Source organism: Dama dama, chromosome 21, assembly GCF_033118175.1.
Source record: "Dama dama isolate Ldn47 chromosome 21, ASM3311817v1, whole genome shotgun sequence".
NCBI lineage: Eukaryota > Metazoa > Chordata > Mammalia > Artiodactyla > Cervidae > Dama > Dama dama.
The window spans coordinates 74,340,050-74,358,312 of record NC_083701.1 but is presented as its reverse complement, the minus strand read 5'-3'; the positions used below and the strand labels follow the sequence as shown (position 1 = coordinate 74,358,312).

The 18,263-nt window shown below is 44.2% G+C and overlaps 1 protein-coding gene across 1 annotated transcript; it reads left to right on the top strand.

Annotated features, from left to right (window-relative positions):
* The first annotated feature begins 1,736 nt into the window (after positions 1–1,736).
* On the top strand, positions 1,737–17,921 carry CA2 (carbonic anhydrase 2). The gene is made up of 7 exons (XM_061122882.1): positions 1,737–1,927; positions 3,159–3,356; positions 11,385–11,503; positions 11,925–12,017; positions 13,278–13,340; positions 15,727–15,882; positions 17,230–17,921. The coding sequence occupies exons 1-7, from the start codon at positions 1,894–1,896 to the stop codon at positions 17,347–17,349; spliced, it is 783 nt and encodes a 260-aa protein (XP_060978865.1). The 5' UTR covers positions 1,737–1,893; the 3' UTR covers positions 17,350–17,921.
* Positions 17,922–18,263: the final 342 nt, after the last annotated feature.

Below are 18,263 nucleotides of genomic sequence, written 5' to 3'. Positions count from 1 at the left end.
CACGCTCCTGGGACCTTAGGACAATAACAAGGACATCTAACTGTGAATCGTATCTGTTTGTGTGGAGCTGACTGAAATAAATAGAAAATAATGATTTTTGAGATCAATATTCCAAAAGTTTGCACTAATATTATAATTTATCTCTTTATTTATCTGTACAAGTAGTATGATGTTGATAGGATTGTGTATAACTGTGTCCAGCTGCCTCATTGTTACCTCTAATACTATGCTCTCAAAGATCACAGTGATCCACAGGACAGAAAATCCTTCTCCTCGTTTCGTGGCAAAGTCTCTTGAGGGAAATGAATTCTGCCCCCACCAGAAAACAGTCCTGACTTCCACATTAGGTACTAGGAAACAGAGTTTCAGGCCCACAGTACTTTTAGAAATGTTTTCTTTTAAAACCAGAAGAAGAAAATGAACATTTATGTCAAAAAATGTTTAAAATACATAATGTTAAAATATCAATCTTTATGTCAATATAGCAACAAATTCATGTATGTGTATGGGTGCCCTTGTATGGGTGTGTGTGTTTACGAAGAAGGGATCCATAAAGGCAAACTGCCTAAGGCCCAGAAAAGGCCCCAAACCTTATGGCTATAACGTTGCCTTGCCTCAAAAAATATCCTCTTAAATTTCTTTGAATTGATTCTTAGGTATGCCTGATGCCAAGTTTTCTTTGGCAGCCAAGTTCTGAGTTTTCACCTTTTTGCAAGTTCTCATCTTTTTGCAAGAAATTCTTTCACCCAATTCCTGTTAGAAGAGTGATTCTTTAGAAGTCTTGATTGCTTTCAATCAGTATTTACTCGCCTAGATAATCTCTCCCCACAAATTAATTTTTTAAAGAGAAGAAAGGAGGTAGGAAGAGATGTCAGGGTATCCATATGATACCTTGTCAGTTCGCAAGGAAATGGCCCTCTCTCATGCATGCGCCCTAAAGGAGATCAGTCCGAATGTTCAACGGAAGGACTGATGCTAAAGCTGAACCTCCAATACTCTGGCCACCTGATGTGAAGAGCTGACTCATTGGAAAAGACCCTGATGCTGGGAAAGATTGAGGGCAGGAGGAGAAGGGGACGACAGAGGATGAGACGGTTGGATGGCATCACTGACTCGATGGACGTGAGTTTGAGTAAACTCCGAGAGTTGGTGATGGACAGGGAGGCCTGGCGTGCTGCGGTCCTTGGGGTCGCAGAGAGTCGGACGCGACTGAGGGGCTGATGTAGAAGCTCGCTCGCCTCGGTGCGGACTTTGTATGGGAGACCGCCCTCCTCCTCGGTGCGCGCACGGCCGTCCGGCAGGGGGCGCGCGGCGCTCGGCCCTCCGCGCCCCTCCAGGACCGCGGCCCCGTCCGCCCCAAGGTCACGCTCCCCGCCCCGCGTGCGGGCGCAGGGCCGGGACCCCGCGCGGCGAGCCCCCCGGGGCTGGGGGCCGCGGCGCGGCAGGGCCTATGGGGCGGGGCGGCAGGGCGTGGGGGCCGGGGGTTCGCTCACAAAGGGGGGCGCGGGCGGAGAGGCCCCGCGGGGGGACGGGGCGCGCGCAGACGCTCCGCAGCCCAGTCCGCGCGGGGAGCGCGGAACCTCGCGGGCGCCCCGGGCCCGCGCCGAGGGGAGCCGGGCGGCCCGAGCGGAGCCCCGGAGCCTGGCGCAGCGCCCGGCCGGCAGGGCGCTCTCCCCGCCCCCGGAGCCTCGCCCGCCCGGCCCGCCCCGAGCGCGCGGAGCGCACCTCCGCCCGCGCCCTCCTCCCCGCTCCGCCTGGGGCCGCCCGAGGCCCCCAGCCCGGGGCCGCCCCCACGCGCGAAGGTGGCGGGCGCCTATAAGAGCCGGCGACGGCGCGGCCCGCGGACACACGGCGCGGACACCCTAGCAGCAGTACCCGGACCCCGGCGCGACCATGTCCCATCACTGGGGATACGGCCCGCACAACGGTGAGTGCGGGGCCCCCGGGCGCGTCCCCCGGCTCGGGGCCCCCCGGGCGCGTCCCTGGCGCGGGGCCCCAGGCCGCTGTCGAGGAAGCCCTGCGTCCCGCGCCGGGCCGGGGAGGGGGGCGCGCATCGCCGTGGGACCCGCGCGCAGCCCCTCTCGGGTCGATCACCACTCTGTCCCGACCCAAAAGGACGCTAGGAAGGGGTGCAGCGAAACACTTTGGTCGTTGATCGCAGAGAAATTAGGAGACCCCCCTCCCCGCCGCCCTTCATCCCCTCCCCCCGCCCCCCCCCCCCCAATCCCCCGCACTTCATCCTCAGCACCACCTGTGGCTAAGATTCTCAGCACGAACTGTTCCCGGGCGTTTTCTTGGGTTGGTGGTTTGAATCCTTTGCGCTGACGTCTGAGTTTTCCTGATTTCTTGACTTCTGAGGTCAGGAGGTCCCCAGGAAACCGGCATTTTCGGGGCCACAGGTCTGGGTTCCCCCAGGCCAGCGGACGTCCGAGCAAGATATGTCTGGCGCATCTCTGTCTTGCGGGGTCTGGGGCTTCTCAGGTGATGGAGATCCAGACCCTTCAGGGCGAGGGGGCTGGCGGGGTGGTGACTCAGTCCTTGCCTCTGGCAGGAGGACTGAGGAAGGAATCTCCCTCTGCGGGAGTGTCTTTAGGAAGCTTACTCATTCAAATCCTAATCACAAACCCAGGGTCAGGGCTCAGTTTCAGAAAAGAAACATAAAAATAGCTAATATGTGTGTGACGCTCCCTGCTTGTTCTAAAAGCGTTACATGGATTGATGTTAGTTCTCACACCAACCTCTATAAGCCAGATGCTATTGGTTCCCCTTAATACAGAGAGAAAAACTAAGGCACAGATCAAATGTTTTCCCAAAGGTTGCTTGCTAAATCGCTTCAGTGGTGTCCGACTCTTTGTGACCCCATGGACTGTAGCCCACCAGGCTTCTCTGTCCATGGGATTCTCCAGGCAAGAATCCTGGAGTGGGTTGCCTAGCCCTTTTCCAGAGGATCTTCCTGACCCAGGGATCGAACTGGCGTCCCTTGCATCTGCCTGCATTGGCAGGCGGGTTCTTTACCACTAACCCCGCCTGGTATCCAGCTGGGAAGTGGTAGCGCCAGAATTGGAGCCAAGCAGGTCCAAGAATCGTTGCCCTTTCCCCGGAGTTGGGGTGTGCGCTTCCCCACATTGTGGGGTTCACACATCTCTGCTCAACCCCAGGCCCCGAACACTGGCATAAGGACTTCCCCATCGCCAACGGCGAGCGCCAGTCACCGGTTGACGTCGACACCAAGGCCGTCGTTTCTGATGCTGCTCTGAAGCCTCTGTCCCTTCTCTATGGGCAAGCAACTTCGCGGAGAATGCTCAACAACGGTCACTCTTTCAACGTGGAGTTTGATGACTCCCAGGACAAAGCAGGTCAGTGTTTACAAAATAACTTGTGTGTCCGTAGCAGCTCTTGTCCCAGCTTAACAGGCGCAGGATCCCCTTAATACTACACTCTGATCATCTTCGTTCTATTTCAGCCTCTGAGAAGCAGGCTAATTTCTTTGAAGTGGCAGGGGCTGTTTCTCCCTGTCGGATTCCCGGTTTCTATGTAGGGCCCTGAATAACTGTGCCATGCCTGAGAAAAGTCTCAAAAAGGCAGGGCCCCTTGGCGTAGAGGTCAGCAATGAGGAGACCTGCAGAAACTGGACTTTTTAGAGTTGGTCTTCAAGGTAGCACGCAGAAGAGTGTTGAAAACCTGCTGCTTTAAAATCCTGAAATTCTCAGAAACACTGTGTTTGTGAATATTTTCTCAGCCTTGGGCCAGTGTGGTAAGGGTGGCTGTGTATCTCGGTATCCACCCAGAAGTTCATTCCATAAATGAAGATGTTTTAGAGTTGGTGGACATACCTGGTCCCTTGCTGACAAAACCAATTACCGTAATTTATTTGTAGTAGTGCTGTTACAGAACATTCTTTGACTGCTGCTTCTTTTTATTTTTTTCTTGCTTAGAAGTAGGAGAACAATCCCCTTCGGACACAGGAGCAGCCTTCTTTGCCCACTGGTTGATTTCTAGGCCAGTGTCCTGTTTTCCCGAGTGCTTTCCTCTGAAGGGCACTCAGTAAATGGTGCTACAAACACCGTTATGTGTGGCGGGGGTGTGGGCCTGGGGGCGTGTGGAGCATTGCACAAAAGGAGAAAAGACAGATCCCACATTCAGTAACACTGTCAAAATGTTCGCGTAATGACCTGCAGTGCTAATATATGAATGTAATTATAATCATCATAGTCAAGTTGCCTTGCCTTTTTCGGTAGCTATCCAATGTATTCAGTACAGTTTTGAAAAATTCTTCTTCCTTCCTCCTCTCCTGGGAATGATAGTAACTTAGCCTCTCTAAGTTTTTGTTTTCTTAACTGTAAAATTGGAGTATCTGTTACAGTGGAAGGATTAAATGGGACAGATGTGTAAAGCCCAGTGCCTGGCACCTGAGATTCCTCCGTAAATGCCCATTGCTCTTGGCTCTTCACACCACTTGGCTGCCTTTGTTAGGCAAGTGCTGTTGCTATTGCGTCTCTGATGAAAACTTCTGGTTTTTTTTTTTTTTTTTAATATGGTAGCAAGTAAATAGGATTTATTAAAGAGAAAGAAAGTAACATCTTGAAATTGCTTTAAAATTACTTCTTATCACTTAATGATATTTTAAAATCTTATAACACTTCTGTATTTTTCCAAACATGCCAGTTATTATGTTAAGCTATGGACTGATTTTACATATGACATTATCACATAGTAATAGTTTTACCATAAATATGTCAAGTTCTGATGGATTTCTCCGTGAGCAGTAACTGATGAGAGCTACCCACCTTTTTCTAACTCCTCCTCCTGGTGAATAACACACACGTTACTGAAGCAACTGGCTGTGTTTGATTGTGAAACAGTTGAAAACCAAATGGTTCAGATAGAGGGTCAAGTCCATGTCTTTAGAGACAGATGTATTGTTCACTTAGTTTTTATAAAAGAAAAGAAAAATCTCACTAGCACCACCTTTATGTAAGACAAGCAAGGCACCCAGAGGTCAGGATGGAGCCTGGTCCCTCACTCGCCTCCCCTGAGCCCATGCTGAGGATGCCTCACGGAGGAAGACAAGAGCAGTAGATGCTGACAGTCACTTTGGTGGGGCAACACGGAGGTGTTCCAAGGAAACATGGAAGGCAGGTTTGGAGTTGGCCTGAGCAAGTCAGAAAAGACTTTTAAGGGTGAATGAGGTTTGTGCTTAAAGGATGAGGCTTGAAGGATTTCAGCGTCTTGGAGGAGACTCCCAGCAGAAGGAAGCAAGAAAAAGGAGGACTTGAGGGAGCCAGGCAGGAGATGCAGTAAAAACAAGAGGAACGGATGCTCGAGAGGCTTGTCCGCCTTCGCAGGTGAAAGAATCCTTTGTCATTTTGCCCTCTACCTTTGCAGCATTTGCAGGTGTTTTGATTAAACAAGGAAGCATTTTTTTCTAGAATATGAATATATTAAATGTCGATATTAGGGGGAAACACATCTGCAAGATAGAAAAAATAAAACAAAACCAAACATAGCATGCAGGGAAATACCCTTTGGACTTTTTTTTTTTTTAAGATCCCAGACTCTCAAGTTAGAACACACAGTGGAGGTACTCTAGTCAAACCCACTTAAAATAAACATGAAGAAACGGAATGCTCAAGAGTTTAGGTTACCTGCTAGTCATCTCCTTCCTAGTTTGTTGGAATGAGGCTAAATGGCAACCACTTAAAAATGGAAATTGAATAAGAATCTTTAAATGACGGCTATAGTGAATGTTTAGTGTGTTCATACCCATGCCATACTTTTAAAACCTGATATACTTTTCTGTTCTAAGTCTAAAAATAATTTTTCATTTTGGTCATTCAGTTTTTTTAAATCTGTAGTCTATCATCACTTTTTATTAGGAATTATTTTCACTGAGTTAATATTTTAAGATATCCTTTATTTTCTGTATTTAAATACTTCAGTTCATTTACTCCCCTCCCCCACAACCCAGTGAGATGTCAGTCTTCAAGTACTTTTCATAGGCCCAGATTTTCGGATATATCCTAAATGTTCTTACACCCAAACTTAAATACTTGGGTATAAGGAACTGAACTGGTAGAATTTATTGTTATGTTTAAGCTTGCGAGAATTCTTTTTAAATATAGAGTTAATAGGCTTTAACTAGGAACTAGGGTTAAAGCTCTCATCAATCTTCTAAGTGCCTTTAAAAAGAAACCACCTGAAATTAATGGAAAAATGTTAATCCTGCTAGGTTTTTTAAATTATTAAAAAATAACTCTCCCTGTTTGAGATCTTTTATTACATTCTTTATCTGGGAAGAAAAGAATAGTAGTCAAATTATTAACTCCTGCTAACTTATTAACTTTTACTAGTGAGTTTAAAACGCTCTTGCTTTATTGCAAAGTTAGAGGCAAATATTGAAAACCAGTGCTCGAATTATTGGGCCAACCCATGGACAGTTGTTGTGAGCGAACCCTAAGCTTCTGTAAGATAGACTAAAGCATTATAGACTCCGTATTTAATTGTGTTCATGTCAAAGGGTTACTTTTTTTTTTTTTTTTAAACCAGAAGCTGTCAAATAATTGCCATAGACCTGAAACTAAGACCTGCTGCCCCTCAGTCTTCATCGTGGTTATGTTAGTGAAAGTGACAGCTAAGCATCTCACTACTGAGAAAGAAATGGAGTGTGGGCATCTTTCGCTCAGATCTGTCTCTACTGACACTTGCTTTTTTAACCTTAGTAGGTAGCCCTAGAATTGCTGACCACTGCCAAAAACCCAAAACAGATTAACTTTCAGATTCTTCGTAGAAGTGATTGTTCACTGACTAGAAATGTGTTTTTTAGTAGACTATTTACTTCATTAATAGGAATCCCTTAAATTTTAGTTTTAAACTAAGGATTATTGGGAATAGTTTATGTTTTGAATTTAAGAGAGATGATTGACATTCACTAAGGTCTGGAGTTCATTTGGATGCATCTTATATCATATGTGTGCATGTTAGTAGCTCAGTCCTGCCTGACTCTTTGTGACCCCGTGGACTGTGGCCCTCCAGGCTCCCCGGTGCATGGGATTCTCCAGGGAAAATACTGGAGTGGGCAGCCATTTCCTTCTCCAGGGGATCTTCCCAACCCAGGGATTGGACCCAGGTCTCCTGAATTCCAGGCAGATTCTTTACCAGCTGAGCCACCAGGGAAGCCCTCACATTTTATATTAAGTAATATTAAAGTGATCAAGAAAGGGAAAAATGTTAATGTTACATTTATAGGTTTTAATTTGCATTAGTAGCTGATTTATTTCAATATTACTAAAATGAATCTTTCACAAGGAACATAATTTACGTAAGTAATATGTATAAGAGGACTGGTGATAATATTACATTTAATGCTTCTGTTGTGTTTTATATATAGTATGTATAACTGATGGAAGATCATGAAAGTTAAAATCTTTCTTGATTTTGAGGTTTGGATTTAAATGAAGTTTGCAGGAGTCTTGAACAGGACATTGGATCTCAGAGTAGAAAACCCCATTCATGTATCTCCATTGCTTGTGGAACACATTTCTGTGGTACAGCAGATGATGGACTCTACACACAAAAATGGCTGGATTTTTCCAGAGAAAAAAAATGCAGTCATCAATTTCTGCTGTTCTTTAAAATTATTTTTTCATTAGAAAAAGGAGTTTTTCAAGTGGAGTAGTTTAGAAAATGGCATGGAGCAATCAAATTAAGTAAAAGAGTAAGTAGACCCAGAATGTTGGCGTGAGTTCCCTGTCTTGAATCACGTCTTTCCTATTTCTCAAGTAAAAAGATGCACGCTACCTTTATGAGTGCATGTCGCTCAGTCATGTCTGAGTCTTTGAGACCCCGTAGACCATATGGAGTTGGAAATGACATTCCTTCCCCCGGAGAAGGAAATGACAACCCACTCCAGCATTCTTGCCTGGAGAATCTCCCAGACAGAGGAGCCTGGCAGGCTACAGTCCACAGGGTCACAAAAAGTCGGACATGACTGAGTGACTAACGCACGAACACCTTTCCTGATTACAGTGGGGGCTTCCCAGGTGGTGCTAGTGGTAAGGAACCCACCTGCCAAGGCAGGAGACTCAAGAGACACCGGTCTGATCCCTGGATGGGGAAGATCCCCTGGAGGAGGAAATGACAAGCCATCCCAGTGTTCTTACCTGGAGAATCCCTTCGACAGGGGAGCCTGGCGGACTACAGTCCACAGGGTCGCAAAGAGTTGGACATGATGAGTGACTGAGTATGCACTATTTACAGTGGACTTCTCAGCTACATAGTAACATGGTTTTATTTTAACAAAAGCTCAAACAGGTTTCTGGTAATAGTAGATTAGTCCTGAAAGTGTTTTATCATTGAACACTGAGGCATTTCTTTTTTTTTTTAAATAGTATTAGAAAACCTTATTTAATGAAAGCTCATATTACTCTTGCATAATCCTAAATCTTTATAAACTTTATAAACATGTATTTTCTTTTAAGGGTATATATAGTTACGAATTATATTTTCATCTTGGAAAAAGTCTATTTGGGAGTATAAGGATAATTCTTTAATTCTTTCCTTATTATCAGATTAAAGAAAAGCACGTTTATAGTAAGTTGTTTTTTAGTTTTAAGAGATATGATTTTATTTGAATACATCCAAATTCATGTTTCTTAATAGATCAGTAATATAACACCATTGATAATTTATTCTTTCTTTTTAAAAAAAAAAAAAAAAAACTTCTTTTCTTCTCCTGGCCTATTGTAAGGCAGAGCTGTCAGCCAGAAGTTGCATCAGGAGCCACAGAAGGGCCCAGCCACCTGGATATCTTCCAGCCAGCTTTATCTTTTCTTTGACTAGACAAACGTGTGCTGCTACCAATTAAGCATATTTAGTGAAGTTGTCCAAACAAACTTTATCATGAAGACCTTGTCCCTTGGTTTTACAAAGCTGAAGTTCTCTTTGGCTCATTATTCTGCAGAATTATAAGCCCAAACTAATAAAATTCACTTACAGCAAAAGGGGTTCTATTTCCAGTTCTAGAGAAATAAAACTGAAGTAGTGGAACTACCCTATTTTTAAAGGCTTTTAAATGTGTCAGTTTGTTGTTGTCCAGTCGCTAAATCGTGTCTGACTGTTTCTGACCCCGTGGGCTGCAGCACGCCAGGCTCCCCTGTCCTTCACCGTCTCCCAGAGTTTGCTCAAATTCATGTCCATTGACTCAGTGATGATATCTAATCATCTCATCCTCTGCTGCCCTCTGCTTCTGCCTTCGATCTTTCCCAGCATCAGGGTCTTTCCCAGTGAGTCAGCTCTTCACATCAGGTGGCCAGAATATTGGAGTTTTAGCTTCAACATCAGTCCTTCCAATGACTCTTCAGGATTGATTTCCTTTAGGACTGACGTATTTTATCTTGCAATCTAAGGGACTCTCAAGAGTCTTCTCCAAACCACAATTCAAAAGCATCAATTTTTCAACACTTAGCCTTCTTTATGGTCCACCTCTCACATCCATACATGACTACTGGAAAAACAATAACTTTGACTGTAGACCTTTGTCAGCAAAGTGATGTCTCTACTTTTTAATGTACTGTCTAGGTTTGTCATTGCTTATAAATATATGTCATTAATATATCAGTTAAATCCCATTAATACACATAAATTAAGTAAAAGCTTTTTGGAGGGCATGGGGGAAACAGTGATTTATTACTATTTTAATCCTCCCTTAAGACACAACTCGTTGATTATCTACAGATAAGCTGCTGTCTAAGAATGTGATTTCTAGTATGAATTTAAGTGTAATAAGGTTACATTAATACCAGAATTGTGGGATAGTTATTAAAGTTAGAATTTTAAGAAAGCACTATGCACTGCGTCTCACAATGATCGGTCTGTGATGATCAATCAATTCTTAGTGAATAAGTAATTGAAGGTATCCATTTTACAGATGAGCCAGTTTAGGTCAGAGTCTAAATAGAACATTTTAAGTATAAAGCTAAATAGTAGCAGTGACAATCCAAACTGGCTTCCTGGGGGCTCAGACGGTAAGGAATCCGCCTGCAATGCAGGAGACCTGGGTTCCATCCCTAGGCTGGGAAGATCCCCTGGAGGAGGGCATGGCAACCCACTCCAGTATTCTTGCCTGGAGACTCCCATGAACAGAGGAGCCTGAAGGGTTATGGTTCATGGAGTCACAAAGAGTCGGACATGAATGAGGGACAAGCACATAATCCAAATTCTAAAGAGTTGGGGAAACTTGTAGAGAAGAATCGATTTTAAGATCAAGGGAATGCTTCAGTTCAGTTCAGTCGCTCAGTCGTGTCCGACTCTTTGCAACCCCATGAACCGCAGCATGCCAGGCCTCCCTGTCCATCACCAACTCCCGGAGTTTACTCAAACCCATGTCCATCGAGTCGGTGATGCCGTCCAGCCATCTCATCCTCTGTTGTCCCCTTCTCCTCCTGCCCCCAATCCCTCCCAGCATCAGGGTCTTTTCCAATGAGTCAACTCTCCACATGAGGTGGCCAAAGGATTGGAGTTTCAGCTTCAGCATCAGTCCTTCCAGTGAACACCCAGGACTGATTTCCTTCAGGATGGACTGGTTGGATCTCCTTGCAGTCCAAGGGACTCTCAAGAGTCTTCTCCAACACCACAGTTCAAAAGCATCAATTCTTCAGCACTCAGCTTTCTTCACAGTCCAACTCTCACATCCATACATGACCACTGGAAAAGCCGTAGCCTTGACTAGACAGACTTTTGTTGGCATGCTTGTTGGTTCACAAATCCTACTGAGGATGGGCATCAGAGGTTGGCAAAGCGGGCTGAAGGCTACTCCCTGGGCCGAGGCAGGGCGGAGGTTCCTGAGTTCGCAGGTGTGAGACGGCCCAGCGTTGGCGGGCCGCTGCCCACGCCTCCTCACTTATTCACAGAGGAACTCACAGTCCCCCGAAAAGCTCCTCTCTCTGAAACCTGAACCTCTGACTCCAAAGCAAACCTGGAAGGAAAGTGTCCTGTGCTCAGGACAGGAAAAGCACCCATCCTTTCAGTCATTACAAGTAAAGGAGACAACAACAACAGTTGAAATGATTCCATTCAGCTCTGCACACCAAGCCCGGGTCTAGATTTAATTTTCACAGAGTGAAGATGTTGCTTCAGGCATACATTTAGTACTGTAAAAGAAGACTGAAGATGTGATGTTCAGGAGTGTGTGTGTTCCACATGCGTATGGATGAGTTTGTGTGTGTATAAGTGTGTGTATGCCACCAGGCTCCTCTGTCTGTCCATGGGATTCTCCAGGCAAAATTACCGCGTCTCTCTATGTCTCCTGCATTGGCAGTTGGGTTCTTTACCACTAGCGCCACCTGGCAAGCCCACATAAATATTATATATATATTTTTTAATTTTAGTGCTGAAAGACGGACCTCTTACTGGCACTTACAGATTAGTTCAGTTTCACTTTCACTGGGGTTCATCTGATGACCAAGGTTCTGAGCATACTGTGGATAAGAAGAAATATGCTGCAGAGGTAAGATACACTTTTTTTTTCTTTCAAAAGCTTAATTTGTAAATTCAGCTCAAACCATTTTCTTCACAAAGGCTCTTCCTATTTGCTTCTTATAACCTTTATCTGTGATGTTACAGTTAATGCCACAAAGCTTTCTCTAAGACCTCCTAAGAACACCATTTGCGTAAAAATGAATTCAACTGGGAGGATCTCGTTTTAATGTAAAATCTAGAAATAAACATTCCTCAAAGGTATGCAAGGCTTTGTCTTGGAGTTGTTGAAGGAATCACTTGCCAAGTAGTGGACAAGTAGAGTTAAAATACAAGTTTAGATTTATAATTACCCACATTTTCACTTTCGTGGGCTCTAGCTGTAAAGATAACTGTGCGGGCTTTTATCACGTTTAATCGTTTGCTGCGTGTGGTTGTGTCTCCTGCTTCAGCTACACTTGGTTCACTGGAACACCAAGTACGGGGACTTTGGAACAGCAGCGCAGCAGCCTGATGGACTGGCCGTTGTGGGTGTTTTTTTGAAGGTTAGTTGATGGCCCAATTCTTTCCCCCCTCTCCATTTCCAAAAAAGGTGAGCTGGACAGAACATTCATAACAAATAGGACATTCTACAAAAAGCCTAGGAAATGCCTTTAGCTCTGAAGTATTTGGGGGCTTATTTTCCTGCATATCTGCTAATCGCAGTGGAGATAGAGACAAAAAGACAATTCCAGAGGTATTTCTTAGGTACCGTTGGATGTAAATGTGAAGGATGTTTACACATGAAATGTGAAATGAGAAAAAGCAATACTTGGAATGAATACTAGTACTTTTTTTTTTTTTTTTCCATTCAGCCTTAAGCTAGGTAGTGCTACTCCGTGATGGAGAATGCTAAAATTAAGAGCAGGTTTTGTAGGAGTGAAGGACAGTGACTCCGTGTTGCAGAATCCAGGCAGCAAGAGTGGGACATACCGATTGAGCTGCCCCCTGGATAGTTGCATACCCAGTGGAGAAAGGTCTGGGCTGCAGATTCATGGTTCTGGAAATCCTGTGTCAAGGTGATAGCGGCACACAAGTGACAAGTGAAGTGAAAGTGGCTCAGTCGTGTCCGCGGAATTCTCCAGGGGATCTTCCCAACCCAGGGATCGAACCCAGGTCTCCCGCATTGCGGGCAGATTCTTTACCAGCTGAGCCACAAGGGAAGCCCAAGAATACTGGAGTCAGCAGCCTTTCCCTTCTCCAGCAGATCTTCCCAACCCAGGAATCACACCGGGTCTCCTGCATTGCAGGCGGATTCTTTACCAGCTGAGCCTCCACGAATGTCTATGAAATCATGCAAGGAAAACCTGACGAGGGGGATACCACTGCTCAGCAAGCAGCCCTGAGAAGCTGCAGTCTGGGGGGAAAGACCCTGATTAAAGGATCAACAGGGAGTACAGGATCAAGGCAGATTTGGGAGGCTGGAGGGCAGAAGGAAAGGTCAAAAGACGGGGGCATTTTGCAAAGGAGGGAAGACAGTAGTGCAAAATTCTGCATGAAGCTTAAAGCAAGCATTTGAACAGTGCGGTTAACCTTGGCAGTTGGAGGTCACTGGTGACATCTGAGCAGGCGATTTCAGGTGAACTGCGGAGCTGGAAGCAGGTTGTCAGTGAAAACAGGGCCATCAGACTAAGACTGACGGGTGGCGTGTAGCTAGTGGTGGTTTTTGCTTCACCATTTGGAGAAATTATACCTTAGAGGTGCCCTAATCAAAAAACGGTGCGGTGCCAACTGTATATACTGTTGTCCTTTGTGTCTTTCTATAGGTTGGTGATGCTAACCCAGCTCTCCAGAAAGTCCTTGACGCGCTGGATTCTATTAAAACAAAGGTACAGTTGAATGTTTTGACACCTGCGCAGGGTACCTATTTTCCATACCCCACTCACTTTTTAAAATTCTTTTGCTCAAGCTGAATAGTCTCGGGTTGATAGGTGGTTCTTAGATGAGCCCTTAATAAAGGTAAAATGTTGCTCATGTGTTTGTTCAACTTATCTTTATCCCACAGTTGATCCTAATGCTTGTATAATTTTCGGACTTGTATTCATTTACTCTTGCTTCGTTTGAACACCCATATGCAAGAATCAGAGAAAACCCTGATTGCAAAGAGGCTGAAAGATCACCTGATCCAATTATTCACTCTTCATAAGGCAGATATCTGTTGAGTACTTATTATACGCTGGTCACTTTGTTAGTCCAGGAAATGCAATGGAGAACATGATGAATAAGGTTCTCTTTTGTGACTTCTTTGAATTCATGTTTAAATCTATGTGCTGTGGTCATGGAGCATCTGCTTATAAACACTGCTTTCAGCAGCAGCAACCTGGCTTTATCAAACTCATCCTCAGATTAAAGCAGCAAGTCTTCTGAAAGCCTTGCCTGTTACCCTGAGCTTGACTCCCCTGATTCGTATAGAATAAGCCTGATCCTACAACACTAATTCAGAAGGGTATATGCACCCCCCATGTTCACTGCGGCTTTATTTACAATAGCCAAGACAGAAAGAGGCTAAGCACCCAGTAACAAGTGCATGGGTAAAGAAAATGGGGGGTAGATAGATATAGATGGGGCTTCCCAGGTGGCTCAGTGGGTAAAGAATCCACCTGCCGAAGCAGGAGACGTGGGTCTGATCCCTGAGTTGGGACGATCCCATGGAGGAGGGCGTGGCAACCCACTCCAGTATTCTTGCCTGGAGAATCAATCCCATGGACAGAGGAGCCTGGTGGGCTGCAGTCCATGGGCTTGCAAAAGAGTCAGATAGGACTGAAGTGACTAAGCTCAAGATATAGACAGACAGATAAAACGGACTCAGCTGTCCAGGAGAATGAAATCATGCCATTTGTGATGACATGGATGGACCTTGAGAGCATTAGGCTAAGTGAGATAAGTCTGATAAAAAAAAACAAATACCAGATGAACTAGTGGAATCTAAACAAATAAGCAAACAAAATAAACACAAAGCCAGCTCACAAATACAGGGGATCGATGGTGGTTGCCAGAAGCAGGAGTGGGGGCCAAAAACAGGTGAAAGGGGCCAAAAGGTACAGACTTCCAGTTATAAAATAAAGACGTTTTGAGATTGACTTATACATAAATCAAAATAAGTGAGAAGGCAATGCCACCCCACTCCAGTACTCCTGCCTGGAGATTCCAATGGACGGAGGAGCCTGGTAGGCTGCAGTCCATGGGGTCACGAAGAGTCAGACATGACTGAGTGACTTCACTTTCACTTTTCACTTTCACGCATTGGAGAAGGAAATGGCAACCCACTCTGGTGTTCTTGCCTGGAGAATCCCAGGGACAGGGGAGCCTGGTGGGCTGCCGTCTCTGGGGTCGCACAGAGTTGGACACGACTGAATCGACTTAGCAGCATCACAGTGACTGTAGTTAATAACACCTTATTGCCTCTTTGAAAGTTGCTAAGAGTAGATTTAAAAGTTCTTATCACAAGAAAATTCTGTAACTGTTTCTGTTGAGAGATGTTCACTAGACTTATTACGATCATTTGATAATATGTTCAAATATTGAATCATTACATTGTATTCCTGAAACTAATATATGTCAACTATACACTAAAAAAAACAACAACTACATCTTCCTTCTATTTGATCCTGTTTTCTCTCAGCCTTTCACCTACACCCAAGCTAATTATCTTTGTCCCCTTTAACTAGTCTTATCTGACAGCCGTCTCTTGCAGCAACCTGTCACTCTTTGGACAACTTTTTCCTGTTGCTTCTGTTTCTCTAAAGTGTGGTGTCCAGAGCTCAGTGCAGTTCTTCAGTTCTGGTTGAACCATCAAACAGCATAGCAAGACAGTTACCTCCTCATCGAGGACACTGTCTACACATTCTGTTCCTATATCCTAAAATCGCAGCATTTTGGTGGCAGCAATTTCACTTTAGATACCAGCTAAGATTAGTTAATGACTTAATGAAAAAGATAAGGGATTGTTTGAGAGGACAGATGAGCAAATGGACAGGTCAAATTGTTAGTCAGGTTCTCTTGCTCACATCTGCTAATCTAAGTTTCCATGTCGAATATCCTGTTAATTTCTTTTATTCTGTTTTCTGGTGAATATGGAACTTCTCTTTAAAAAAAAAAAAAAAACGGTTTTTGACTCTCCAAGTTGAATTTTTCTGTGTCCCCTTCTCCTGTGCCCCACCCCCCGACTCTGATCACGTGATGTGTTTTAACCTGGGTCTTTGCCTTGTGTTCCAGGCTAAGAGTGCCGACTTCCCTAACTTCGATCCTTCCAGCCTCCTTCCTAACGTCTTGGACTACTGGACCTACCCTGGCTCACTGACCACCCCTCCTCTCCTCGAAAGCGTGACCTGGGTCGTGCTCAAAGAACCCATCTCCGTTAGCAGTCAGCAGGTCCGTTTGCTCAAGTTGGGGGGAGTGCTTAGTCCAGGCGGAAGGACTGGACCTTTGGAAGCAGACAGATCTGGGCTTTAACCCTCCTGCTGCTTCTGGTGCCGGCAATAGTGCGTAGCAGATGTAATTAGCACTCAACAAGTACTTGTTGTTATTAACGATAAGCGTTGGTAATTTTTTCTTTTTACTCTGAAGTTGGGTAACACTGAAGATTACCTAAGAAAAGTGTCTGTCACCCAGTACATGCTTTTTTGTACATTAGGAGGAATCTGAAGGCTGGAACAAAGGGATTTTATATTCAAGGCTGCATAGCAATGGGTGATCATTTCCAGCTGATGGCTCACTCACCTAAGATCTGACTGTAGTTTATTTGTATCAGAATACCTTCTGGATTCTAACAGTTGAGAGTCATCCACTGGATAAAAAGCATCTATTAAAAGCCACTCCAAGTTGCTTTAGCAGCTTAGACCAGACACACTTTTCCTATAGAGTATAGTTTGTGCGTTCGGCACACTGCAGTGACAATAGTCGTGTGTGTTACAGTCGTTGACTTACATGGAAATTGACTTCCTCGGAAATTGACTTCCTCGGAGTTGACCAAGGGAATTTTGTTTGGCAAAGAGATCTGGGTCAAGGCTGTTGATTCACGGGCAGCTGCCTTACCTCCCAAACCACCATTCTTCGTTTAGATCAAGTCATGCTTAGTGAAAGGGAAGTGACTCTTTCAGAAACAGCCTCAGAGAAGGAGGAACCTGGTGGAGGGCTGCCTGGGCCACGTCAGTCTGCTAGGAACTAACACGAACTTAAAAGGAAATCAGAACTACCCAGAGATGAGGGTTGGAAATCCCAGCCTGAGCAGATTTAATCCTGTGCTTCTGTAAATTTAAGCAGAGATGTCAGCCATCATTCTACTCTGGAGCCTGCAAACCTGGGGTCACTTTATCTATTTGTACCCATGCTGATGTGTGTCTTCCCTGGGGCAGAAAACAAAACCTTAATTTGGATCTAGAATTGTTATTATTACTTTACATCGCCAAAATATTTAATAGGTTTTTGATGTTTGATTATGTAATTAAAAGGAAAAAACAAGCTCATTGAAAATTTCCTTCAGATAACAGCAAGATGTTGTAATTTATTCTGTAGAAATTAATTTGTTGTATAAAAGTATATATATGTAATCTATATGTGATTACATATCTGTTGAGGATCAAATTAAATTTTGAACATTGCCATCTGAGACTGTGAATACTGGGAAATGTATTTCAAGATTTAACACAAGCACGATAATTGAATGCTCTAGTGAAACTTGTATTTTTGATGTTTTTCATCTTTAATTTTGTCTTTTAGATGTTGAAATTCCGTACTCTTAACTTCAACGCGGAGGGTGAGCCTGAACTTCCGATGGTGGACAACTGGCGTCCGGCTCAGCCCCTGAAGAACAGAAAAGTCAGAGGTTTCCCCAGATAAGGCGGCCCCGGGGCAGTGTCCAGGGGAGGGTCTTTGGGCCTCCCCTTAGCTTAGCACAAGTCCACCTTGGTGAACTGGGCCCTCGCTTCTTTGCGTCTGGTTTTCTAGACCCTTCATCTCTCACCTGATGTGCTTACTATTAAAATGTGAAAACCCAGACCAATTGTCATGATTGACAGATTTGCTGTGACTGGTGCTTTGCTTATGATAGTAGCCTTTCTGTGACAGAGAATATAAGAACCTTGATTTTGCTCACAGAATGTGGCATAATGAGCACTCACAATGGTTCACTAAAGTGCTATTTTTAAAATATAAGAAGGCAGGATGATTGAGTGCAAGTCTACGTACGGGGATAAATTGAACTGTGTGATATAAATCAGGTAACATAGTCTTGATCCTATGTAATGTGAATCAGATAAATGTTTGTGATTCCAAGATGGTATAATAAAGAAAAACTTTAAATTCTTAAATATATTTGTAGCAATGGTATCTTAATTACACTATGATTTAGTGACTTTTGAACTATAGAGATATAAATGAATTATCTATAAAAATTGTTATAGCTGTGATACAGAGTATATTTCCATTCAAATAATATATCATAACTTAATAAATATTGTATTTTAGATACATTCTCTAATAAAATCTGGAATTCTGTCTTGGATTATTTTATTTTATGCTGGGCAGTGGGTAATGGTGAAGGAGCAAATGTACACTTTTTAAATTCATATTAATTCACTGTAAATAATAAGCCATCATAATTGGCTTACTCATAACCAAGAGTCTCCACAGAAGGAAACACCCTGAAGGTTATCTGTATTTGCCATGTTCTCTTGTGAGCTTTCTGAACACTGGCTCATGTGATCTCCATGAGGGTAGATCCTGAAAAAGGAGAGGAAGTTGTTACTAGAATA